Genomic DNA, 12,010 nt, shown 5'->3' with positions numbered 1-12,010 from the left:
TGAGGAAAGCGAGGTGAGGAAAAGCAAATTTGTTAACAAATCAAATAAACAAACATACAAAGCAACAGTAAGCAGCACATAAGAACTAACTGACAGAAACACGTCCACCCTGACGAGTCTTTCCTCTGCGGTGGACGAGCTCAGATTAAAGAAATGTTTGGTGGTTAGTGTTGAGAGAGAAGCAGAATATGACTTGTATTTTAACTTGTTCCTCACTAGAAAATTCTCTGTCCCCTCCCCCTCCTCCCCCCTCCTCTTACCTGCGGGTCAGCTTGGAGGTGAGTTTGCTGAGCAGGTTGCTGGTGGCTCTGGTCCTGGCGTGGGGCAGGGAGCCAGAATCGTGGGATGGCGTGGGAGAAGATGGGGGAGCATGGGACGGAGGCCTGCGGTCCCTAATCTGCCCTCCGTGGAAAGTGCTCCTCACCGTGGTTCCCCTGGAGAGACGGGAGGAGGGCGTGGAGGAGGAGACCCCCGACGCTCCAGCGATGCTGTGAGTGGAGGGGGAGGCAGGTGGGAGGCGGTGGGATAAAGAGCTGTTGGATAAGAGGGAGAAAAGGAAAACATCAGTTGAGCCAAAACTCCTCAGAGCTAGACAAAGAAGTCAACATTTGGACACGTTAACATCAAAATCATCAATGACAACATTTTCCAGGTCCACATCTTCAACCCCCCCGGGCCTGTTTAGTTCTCACTCGTAGGACACAACTAAGGAACTGCGTATTTCATTTCCACCAGTGAATCAAAATGCAGGCGACCTTTTGATGGTTACACCACATTGTGCAGGAGTCTAGTAATCGTAAAGACTTTTGACAGTCGCAACTCAGGAATCGATCATATGTACAATCTTGCTTGTGTCACTGCCATTCCTCCTTCATCCTTCCACTGATCTACAGTTTTATTTCCACTTTTTCATCATACACATATGCACACAGCTGGATAACATGAATGTGTACAATAAACTGTATATAGGCAACAACAGCGCATGCCTGCTACCTTATGATGACACTACATATAATGCAGTCTCACCCTCAGATTTTTTATGTTATTAAATGTCACATTAAAAGAACTGGCTAAAAGCAGTTTTTATTGCAATTGAAGACGAACCATGTGACTATATCTGTCCTGGAAAATATGTTGTTTGTTGATGACATCACTCTAAGGTTCAGTACAGTTGAAAACAGTACATACTCTTCTTTATCCGTGTGCACACCAGTGGATGTTGATGCAATTTACACACTGTCCCTCAGTGTTAGAGTGACGTGGAGGAAATGTAGTGGAAGGCAGGCTCTAAGAAGGGCACACCACCAGTCTTCTCTCATCTCTGAGAACCAACCCAAAATGAACCGCCCAGTGGGCCCAATTCCCTTCTTTTCATCCTGGCATTTGGTCACACCTACGCACACGCGCGCACACACAGGAAAAGACTGAGGCTAGCGGGTGGCCTCGGGCTGCTTTTCATAACGCTCCAGATAGCACCGACACATGGGGCTCAAGTGGGACAAAACCATTGGACAGGGCAATGTGAAGTGCAGCCGCTCCGGAGCAAAATCGTTAGACATCGATGAGCGCTCCAGAGGAGCAGCGCTCCGCACGTTTTTTGGAAACCTAGTTGCTTCTCTTACTTTGTACAGCTATCTACTCAGTGTTTTTATTATAGAGTGTGCAACATTAAACAAGTCTGACACCTCAAACTGGCAGTCCGGGTTGAAGCCTTCAGTGGTCATCTGCAGAGAAAAACTGGAATGGTATAAACACAGAGCCCTGTGGAACTCCCGAAGACAAGCCTGAGTTGTGATCTATGTTGGCTTAATTAACGAACTGGACCATGTATGTTAAATCAAGATGAAAAACCCTTTTCAGTAAACACCCTAAATACATATAAAAGAAGCACCCAAACAGAATTAAACTTATGTTTTGACTTGTCTACAACAAATATCAGTATGAACGAGATATGAAATGATAAAAAGACCAAAAAGGTTCCTAAAAACAGTAGGCTAATTTTGTGCCACTGTCACATTCAGGCAGAGAAATACTTTTACATGAATTGTCTCTTTGACAGCTTTTACACAGTTGGAACTTTAGTTCAGACCTGGTCTGCACAACCTTCTGTAGGGAAGAAACTTTGTCACACCTCGGCAGTGTTGCACTGATCGTGTTGATTTCAATCACAGATAAAGACAGGCTCAAACCAGGATGTGAGGATGAGCCGAGGGAGCAGCAGGGCGGCTGGCATGGTGCCACATCACCCAGAGGCTTGTCAATGTGATGCCATGCCAGAGTGGTTGATGGGCAGAACATGTGCGCCGACACATGTGCTTTTAGGCTCTAACATTTAGCACCAACGATTTGACCTCTGAGGACACAGTGAAAACCTGGACATGAGGTCCTCAGTTACACGCTTTAACTGTGACAAAACTGAGAGAAGTTTCGCTCAAGAGAGGAGGGACATTGTGGTGGAAGATTTGTAAACATGCAGTGTCATCTTTTCAAACCTGTTTTCTTTGCCGTTCTGCAGCAGGGACGATCTATCAGTGCCGGATCGGTCCGTGCAGACGTACGTGTTTCGTCGAGTCATGGCACTAGCAGGGATGTTGTTCTGTAAAAACACAGAGCTTTAAGCATCCACCAGTCTCTCACTTCACCTCTAATCACAGCTTCTGTCTCTCAGATTGAAAACTACACTTCAAGATGGCTGACGTGATTACCGTTGTTGAGTTGGCCTCCTTGCGTCGGTCGGGTATCTCGGCTTTATTGGGGTTGTGAGCAGAACTGACCATGGGACTGGAGGGGGTCGGTATGCTACGAGAGCCCACGGTGCTGGTGCTGGGCTTTCGTATGGACAGCCGTTCCTCCTTCAGCCCCTCGCCAACGCCGCTGGGACTGCGTTTGGGATGTGTCGTACCCGGGACACTTGGACCACCTTTCGAAACACAAGTCACTTCAGACATTGGCAGCAAAATGAAGCCATGATTTGTGTACGGAAACGCACAGAAGTCTGAGTGGCGTCTTTGGCGGTGGTAGGTGGAGGCGCTCCGTTGCGCCTTATGGCCAGACGAAGAGGACTGAGCTCCAGAGGACGAGGAGGAGGTGGAGTGCTTGCTGGTACCATTGGTGATGGTTCCGGGTCGGACCCGGGCAAGACTCAGACTGCTGCCTGACCGAGATACACTGCTCTCCGTCTGAGGACCAAGCAGAAGAGTATTCGAGGTGAACAAAAAAGCGATGCTACATGTTTAGCTCTCCTAAAAAGCATCGAGCCCTAATCAACACTGAGTACATTAGATGTTTAGGGATCAAACATGAATTTTCAGTTGACTCTTGGACCATCAGGTGATAAGGCATCAGCATTTCACTTTGCCTTTCCTGTCAGGATTCGTCTTGCACTCTCAATATGTAGGTGACTTATTTCATTATTATGCTAATGGCTGCAGCTAGTTTTCCGTGTTTGGTCGATAAAGTTGTCCACTGACCTCTGTCTTGCGAGCGAGCAGCAGGTACGTCGCTGTCACCTCGTTGTACTTGTGAGAGACCAGGGAGTCACGGATCTCTTCTCGGGTGAAGCCCATTCCCACCATCACATCTGCAAGGATACAGAAGCCATGAAGCGGGTGACACTGAGCATGCCTCAGGAAACAGAATCAAATGAAACTCCAGAAAAAGGGGTGCCTTTTTATGCACAATTTGTTGAGCTTCATTCGTGCCCAGTGAAGAGGAAGCTGTGGACACAAAGACGGCTGTTTCACTCACCGATGCGGTTGCTGTCATTGAAGTCCTCCTCGGGCTCCGTGTGAGGCTTCAGCTCCTCCCCCTCGTAGCTGATGTTCAGCCACTTGTCCTTCATTATTTGCTGGTGAAAACAAACAAAAAAAAAAACAGGAAGAAGAATGGTGAGTACAAAGCTTGAGGATGAAACAAGACACTGACTTCATCTCGTTGTTGCTTCAGAGGACCAAGCCAGTGCTACTGCTGACTCATCAGATAAAAATAAATCATCTACACATTGTCCTCACCTCCAGCGAACAGCGCTTAGTCGGGTTAAGGACCAGAAACCGGCGCAGGATCCCCTCACAGTCTGTGGACATGTAGAAGGGAACTCGGTACTTCCCTCTCAATACTCGCTCTCGCAGCTCCTGCGGTGTAGGATACGATGAAGAAGAAAATAAGAGGAGAGAAAACTTAAACTGACATGACAGTGGTAAATAATGACACCTCCCACATCGTGTAAAACCTGGCTGTTTGTTTACCTTGTATCAAAAACATAACTGCCTGCAAAGCTTTGTTTGAGATATTTGGGGTCACCACTCGTCACATAACTAGGATTGAAAGAGTGGTTGCTCTTCATCCAACTGAACATTCCACACTCATCTTCAGTAGTTTTTAAGGTGCCTACACACCAAACATGCCTTGACGAAACTTACACACGAGAGGTCGCAGCACACGTCTGTTAAGTCACATTAAAAAACAGACATCAGGTGGCAGTACGAATCTAAAACCTTAAACATTTTAGTTACACCACCTTAAACCCTTGAAAGTTGATTTATTTCTCAGTCCACTGTATGTTATAGCTTTTAAAGTCAGAATGTCTGGCGGACTGTTTTGTTTTTTTGTTTACTGGAGCAAGTCACTGAGCAGAAATGAATGGAGAATTATAAATAATGTTTCATCAAAATCTTTCCATAACTTTTCGAGTTGTGTGGTGTACAAACAAACAAACAGACAAATGCCATTTATAACAATTTTGCTTGGACTAAAACTGGACTTCTGATGAAAACCTTGACGCAAAATTACATTTAAAGGTCTGGGAAACTGGGTTTCAACACTCCATAAACTTTCACGACCTGTGCAAGTACCCTCTGAAGGTAAATGGATTTGTTTCAGCCAACACTCCATTTGCCAACCTAACCAAACCAGCAGCACCAACCTTCAAGTTCTGTCCATCGAACGGGAGCGAACCGCTGACCAGCGTGTACAGGATGACCCCCAGACTCCAGATGTCCACCTCAGGGCCGTCGTACTTCTTCCCTTGGAAGAGCTCCGGGGCAGCGTAAGGCGGGGAACCACAGAATGTGTCCAGTTTGCTGCCAGCGGTGAACTCATTACTGAAGCCGAAATCAGCTATTTTGATGTTGGAGTTGGCGTCTAGGAGCAGATTCTCTGCCTGCAAGATCAAAGAAACTGTCACTACTGTCACTCAAGTGAAGGAATGTCGAGTGAACTGAGGCTGAAATCACCACTTTTGAATGTCTGATTACTAATAGAGTATTTTATAGTGCCGTTCATATTTTGCATTCAGTTATCAATAAACAATTATCTTTGTCTGAATATTATATTTAAAAGATCTATGACACTTTTATTTTTCACCATAATTGTCACATCTCTTCTCTTGACATTGTTATTAAAATTTTTGTTTTTGACTTAACCATGACACAACTCTTTATTCAACAGCAGTAAATCAACACGACATTGTTATCAGCAAAGCTCATCATTAATTAGAGATAAAACATTAATTTCTAGTCACTATCACTTAAGCATTGCTTTTAAATGTATTAAAATGCTCCAATATTCTGTGATATAGACTACCCTACCATTCACCCGAGAGATTAAAAGTCAAATATAAAGAAATATAAATACTTTATAAACCAACCGCAAGGATTAGGACTGTATTCTTATCTCAAATTCATATTCGTATTGTTTCCTTTAAAACTTTAATTATAAAGAACATTTTACTCTCTGCTCATCTGGTCACCTTCAAGTCCCTGTGAACGATGTTCTTCTGATGACAGTAGTGCACTGCGGAGACGATCTGGGGGAGGATGAGACAACAGTCAGGAACACGGTTCATGAAGTTGGGACCGGATGCAAGAGCTCCATGCACTTTCACCACGTGTGTTTATGTCAGTGTTTATGTATCCTCAGACATGAACCTGCACAAACCTGACGAAACTTGGCTCTGGCCTCTTTCTCCTTCATTCTTCCGTGAGCCACGAGGTAGTCGAACACTTCGCCTGCAACACAACACAGCATGATTTGGTCGACCACTCCAAAGTTATCCATTTCTTTCACCTCTTCCTTTACAACACAGACCCACGTATGACGCTTTAGATAAACAACATCAGTGAAACGGCTGCAAACCAGGATTTAGTGCCATGCTCAAGAGCACCTCGACACCATAAATCTCTGCTTTACAGTGCACTTATGGTAAAAGCAGTTCTCAGAAGGCGCAGGTTTCACTGCATAAGTTGATGCTCCTGGCGTCACTCACCTCCGCTGGCGTACTCCATAATCAGGTAAAGAGTCTTCTCTGTCTCGATCACCTCGAACAGCTGGACTGTTGGCGGAGGAGGAGATGTTTGTGCCGGAAAGTTACTCACGTTTCTTTGTCAGATCTGCGGACACTCACCTATGTTGGGGTGGTTGAGGGTTTTCATGATGCGTACCTCGCGAAACAACTGCAACACAGTAAAGGGAAAAAAGATCTGAATAGCAAGACAAGACATTTAGAGGAAACTGGCGAACAGGTTTATCAACATCGCAAACAGCAGGCTGGATTTAGACCTGCATGACCATGACCAGGCGTGTTCATTGTCCCGGAGAAACATAGGAAACCATGCAGGATCAGACAACATTCGTCTCAATCTGCTGCTCTCATAACAGGTGGGAATAATACTGACATCCAACATCAACAAGAGGTCACATATTTATTATTTGAAATTACATCCAGTACAGCTCAACAAGCATAAAGATCTGATGGTGACCTTCATTGCGATGGATATATGCGTTAAAATCTAAGCGAGAGAAACAAGCGTGACCAGGCAATACTTAAGTACTGATGACAGAGCAAAGCTGAAAGATGGCTCTTCTGCTACCTTGATGTTGCTGCCAAGGGACAGTCTTTGGTACATCACAATTACTCACTCTTTTCCTTGACTTTGGTGATGTTGGGACAGAAATACAGCAAGGAGATAAGTAGAGGCCAAAGACAATGGGGGGGTTGATCGCCTACGAAAATGACGATGGACGCACAACGTCCAGGGAGTGTAACACCAGACCAGAGGAAGTGGAGATGCTTAGCCATCGAGAATGGAAGTGCTGCAGACGTGTCAGTGAAGGAGGATGTGTTGAAAGCTCACGTGAAACATCCTCAGTGTCAAATCCAATATCACAGAGGACGGGCCATCGTCAAGACAGAAATGTGGAAACTGGACTCTCAGCTGGAGGTCTTGACAAGAGGCACAGAGCACCTGGACATGAAGTCAGAGTGGAACATCAACTACCTGCAGGACATGTTGTATGAGCTGATACTGAAGTCAAAGCAGAACCTGGACAAGGAGGCTGTTAAAAACAGCCAAGGAAACCAGGTTCTGCGTTGGAAGATCGAGACATTCAAGGCCAAACTCTCGGCTGACGTGGTCCACCAACAAGAACCCCCTCACAAGAGCATCAACATGGAAATGGAGCTCCACAGAAAGATCGCTCTCAACAAACAGCAGCTGGAGAAACAGAAACGGGAAAACCAAAAGCTTCTTTTTGCCCTCAAAAAGATAGAGGAGGCAAAGGTTTCTGTCCAGAAGGCTCAGCAGAAAAGGCACTTGGAGAACAGCCAGGTGGACGTGAGCCACCAGCGACAATTTGAAGAACTGGACAATCAATGTGTGATTGACAACAAGGCTCTCCTCAGTGAGGTGGAGCAGCTTCGGCTCAAGATCCGCAATGAAGAGGCCCTTCAACAGCAGGCCTTACACCGCAACATGGGCCTGGAGTGGGAAGTTCAAAACCGGAATGCTCCGTACCAGCAGCAGCTGAAGCAACTGCAACTAGAGAACCATGATCTGGTTATAGCCCTGAAGAGGACAGACGAGCAGATTGTTGCCTTTCAGGAGTCTCTGCTTAAAAGAGAGGAGGACTGGATTGAGAGGGAAAGTAATTTGGAGGTTAAGGTTGAGGAGCTGGAGACGAGGGTGAAGAAAAAGAGGCAAGAAAAGAAAAGGAAGAAGAGGAAGGGGGACTGGTTGTTCAGAATATTCACCCGATGGTGACTTTGTTTACTCAGAACTTGGGTATTTCAGTATCAGATCAACAGAAATGAGTTTATGAGTTAAAATCATTTTTAATTCATGAGTACCAGACGTTAAGCACAGACTAGAGAGACTGAGGGATACCACAGGTCTTTCCCTGTGCTGCAGTAAAATGCAGGTAAGACTCAGTCACCACCTTAACATTAAAACTGATAAAATCCAACCAACCTAGAGCTTGTACTATTTCGTACTTCAGTAATAGTACACAGATTTGGTTTGCATAACCTGTTAGCTGTACACTTCCTCATAATAACTCTGATCATTCTAAACTTGTGAAAGAGCGGTCAAAGATACTACAGTGGTCATCCAAATATACTTCCTGCCACTTCAGGAACTATTCTTATCTGACGCTTATCCCTCAAGCTTGTGCTTCTCGTCAACTAGTCCTGGCGATCCACGTACAAGATCAAACTCTAGGTTTGATTCTGTGCAAACCACCACACGGCTAACATGAGAGTCCCTGACTGGAAAGGTGTTTCTGATTGGGTCTAATGGGTCTTACACATGACAGTTTGTCGGCATCAGAACGTTCACAGGTCCCTGCTTGTGAACAAATCTAAAGAAGTTGTGTGTGTGTGTGTGTGTTTCAATGGGCATCAATATGTCCTAGGTGAACCCTGGTGCTCAGCCGGGACACCCTGATGGCCCACGAAAAGATGAATGCTGGTCAATAAATACGATATCAACTCAAGTTTGCTGGATAATTTTTGTGAAGCAAAATCATGTGTTCATCTCTGATTTAAATTGATCACCGCCCAACATGAAGTGCGTTTCTGAAGAGCAAAAATGTGAACTAACTTATCCAATTACTACGAGCTGTGAAACATTACGACACTGACAGATGATTGACAAGATGTTTATTTTAATCCCACTTCACACATCACATTTAAATGTGATTTGGAAAGGAGCAGACAGAAGAAAAATATTAGAAAACCTAAACCAGTGCTGCAAATAACGTTACAGGTGATTGTCCTTACCATTTTACAATAAGATTCTGGCCTAATTTGAATTCTTTAAATAGACGCTGGAACTGAGCCAGAGCTTTTCTGCCCCGTCACCAACTTGAATCAAATCTGTCTCACAGATATTACAGCATGCTGACCTCACCTCCCCACACAGATGCAATAATTTAATGGCTGAAGAACCAAACGGTAGTCGCTACTGTTGCCCACTGATGGTTTGTCAGAGCAGTCACTTAAACGAAGAAGAGAGGCAGATTATATCAAAACTCTAATCTCGTACCATGTTTTATTGATCTCTCGCCGTTCGGATATTAAAATGCGTTCCTTCTATAAAAAGTCCAAGACACAAGGACGCAGTGACACATGCGGTGCAGATGATGTCATGAACAATTCTTATGATTGAAAGAAGAGACAACACAATATATCTCCATTCATCCATCCTCCAGACTAATAAAAGCTGCCAGGTCAGAAGTGTCCCCATTGTTGGGGGCCACGTCCCGAGGGTGTCATTTCTTTCAGCTCCCTTGGACCAGATAACGTCTCATTCCCTTAGCGATTCAGTAACATCCCACTGTAATCAAATTAATGAAATTACTCTTGAACAGAAGCTAACACTAACGTCAATTTATAGCTTTATTTTCAGAGAAGATGGAATTGAAGTGAATGATGGTAAATATATGACACTCATGCGTCATCTGAAAGTGTAGAGCAATTAGTGAAAGAGTGAGAGATTCCTGTGCTACAGCACACGTCGCACCCGAGTGTAAAAGCATGCAGGTGTGAGACATCAGCGATGCCACGAAAAACAACTATTTATAATTTACTATATATAATTTTACATAACGCATTGTGACTTTGATTTTATTGATGAGGGCCATACTTCTATATCAGAAAGCCAGAGGGAGCCCCAAGTCTGACACACCCCTTGCAGTGCCTTACCAGATGGACTGAAGTCTGGGACCAGAGCCCGTGTTCATGAAGACCATCTAATCTAATATTTCAGATTTTTGAACCAAATCATACCTGAGAGTCCATAAAGTGAAGGCCCTGAAATCTGATATATCACATTCGCTTCTTTAAAAGCGATGAACGATGACGAACTCTGCATTATTCACCCACGTTAACAGCACATGTGACCAGAAGGAAAACCACTCAGCTGGGGATTCCCAATGGGTCTTTCTTCCTGGCACTCTCAGCTAGCTGACTCAGGGTGAGACTTTCCTACACCACATTAGATAGGTGACCTCAACAACGGAGGGTGCCTGGTCTTCCACTGGCTGAAAGTGTTTGAAATATGTAGGAAGGCTGTAAAGATAGGATCTCCCACGATCTTTTTAAACGAGAAAGATAAGCTGCCCTGCTCAAAGTTTCACAGCACTTCTGTCCAGATGCGGAAAGACTCCAGGCAGGACGCCACCTTAACTGGTTCTTTCAGTGGGAAGAAGCTAAGTCTCTACTTTGAGTCTCTTTTGAAATGGTGAAAACCTGTGTAGGCCACTTGTATCCATGATCCTTGTAGTTACAAGGCAGAAAAACTTGAGACCCCAAGTGATAGCAACCCTGGACTTACACCAAACCCAGTTGTTCACGTAGTCATTAGCTGTTCACTCAACACTGAGATTATTGCAGCATTTAAAGAAAACAATGTCCGGGGAAAAGGGTACCTGAACTGATCCAAGTCTGAGATGTTTTACATCTGAAAATGTCTCCCATTTTTGTTCATACACCACAAATAAGCGGGTAAACAAATGTCATGTGATGAATGTGCACTGGCTATAACATGTTATAACATGTTCTTCCAACACACTTTAAGTCGGCATACAGTGAACTTTTCTTTTGCCACTGCTTTTCCTCTTAACTCCAACATGACCTCCAACTCTGTGTGATGGGGAAAAAATAGAAAAGTAAAATAATAAAATAATCCCGCAGAGCAAGGTGCGAGTCAGAGTTCAAAACATAAAAGTGGCCACACGCCCAAGAAGAAGACTCATAAGTATCATTAACTAAGATAAAAAAAAAAACTACAAACTCTTTAAGTAATAAAACACAAACTACCACTACTAGCTACTCCACTGGTGAGATACCGTTGGTATGAAAAGCCGTGTGACTGAGGAATCTGTTTGTCCCAGTCAGTTTCAGCACTTCAGTGATGACATAACTTAAAGGCACCCAAGGCGACGTTTGTTCTGCGCGCAGATTCCTGCTATTTAATAGACCCAGATCAACTGAAAGCTCCCTGTCAGAGGATATTACTGCGACACGCTAAACGTCGCTCCAATATCCTTCTGAAAACTGAGTGAAAAGACAAACACATTCTCTGCATAGACAGAAGCTTTGTTCTCACCCCGTCACTAGGACAACAGTTATTAACACCTGATCCTAAGCGGTTTATCAATACTGCGCAAAATCCACATGATATGCTTTCCTCCTCGCTGGGTCTCCAGAAGAGCAGACGCTGCCATCTTAACCAGCACATGTCCATTTGTGTGTAATTGAATTAAGTGCATCAGCCGTCCACCCGAGCTTTAGGAAGAATTATGGGATCAGCCTGGCTCCCTCACCTCCACACTCACTCGCCTCCCTTCGCTGCAGTGTTTTACGCTTTGCTGACAGTAAATGCTGAGTAAAGTATCATTAATTGCGACATACGCAGAAACAAAGTCTAAAATATTCTGATCAGCAGCACATCTGTGTTTGTTGGCGATCAATGAAATCTTTGATTTTAAAGATGCTGTGTATCGTCTCTAGCATTTGAGGCTCCTTCATGTTTAGGTTCTCTTAAATCACTCCCCATCTCTTTCCCCTGGTGATGACCCCGACTGTTGCCAGGCCAACCTTGGTATTAATCCCTGTGGCTGAAACTCCTGAGCCCCCAGGGGATCGTTGGAAGCTGTGAAACCTCGAGCACACACAGCTGCTGCCTACTTCGGTTAATATCATCTGTTTTAAAATATCTTCTTCACTCCTCAAAAC

At 44.5% G+C, this 12,010-nt stretch overlaps 1 protein-coding gene across 11 annotated transcripts in view; it reads right to left on the bottom strand.

Moving 5' to 3' along the window:
• Nucleotides 1-12,010, bottom strand: part of mark4b (MAP/microtubule affinity-regulating kinase 4b) — a 38,638-nt gene that overhangs the window by 6,519 nt on the left and 20,109 nt on the right. For all 11 annotated transcript variants that reach the window (XR_008415669.1, XM_053872660.1, XM_053872659.1 and 8 more), the window contains exons 4-15: nucleotides 6,401-6,449; nucleotides 6,263-6,328; nucleotides 5,935-6,005; nucleotides 5,747-5,803; nucleotides 4,922-5,158; nucleotides 4,011-4,130; nucleotides 3,748-3,847; nucleotides 3,471-3,580; nucleotides 2,990-3,179; nucleotides 2,706-2,920; nucleotides 2,493-2,596; nucleotides 261-533 (exon numbers count right to left, since the gene is read on the bottom strand). Coding sequence is in view for 10 of the 11 variants with exons in the window: in XM_053872660.1 (XP_053728635.1) it covers nucleotides 261-533; nucleotides 2,493-2,596; nucleotides 2,706-2,920; nucleotides 2,990-3,179; nucleotides 3,471-3,580; nucleotides 3,748-3,847; nucleotides 4,011-4,130; nucleotides 4,922-5,158; nucleotides 5,747-5,803; nucleotides 5,935-6,005; nucleotides 6,263-6,328; nucleotides 6,401-6,449 (1,592 nt within the window). In the remaining variant the exon portion in view is untranslated. The remainder of the gene's footprint in view (nucleotides 1-260; nucleotides 534-2,492; nucleotides 2,597-2,705; nucleotides 2,921-2,989; nucleotides 3,180-3,470; nucleotides 3,581-3,747; nucleotides 3,848-4,010; nucleotides 4,131-4,921; nucleotides 5,159-5,746; nucleotides 5,804-5,934; nucleotides 6,006-6,262; nucleotides 6,329-6,400; nucleotides 6,450-12,010) is intronic.

Source organism: Synchiropus splendidus, chromosome 8 (genome assembly GCF_027744825.2).
Source record: "Synchiropus splendidus isolate RoL2022-P1 chromosome 8, RoL_Sspl_1.0, whole genome shotgun sequence".
Classification (NCBI taxonomy): domain Eukaryota; kingdom Metazoa; phylum Chordata; class Actinopteri; order Syngnathiformes; family Callionymidae; genus Synchiropus; species Synchiropus splendidus.
This window is presented reverse-complemented; position numbering and strand designations above follow the sequence as displayed.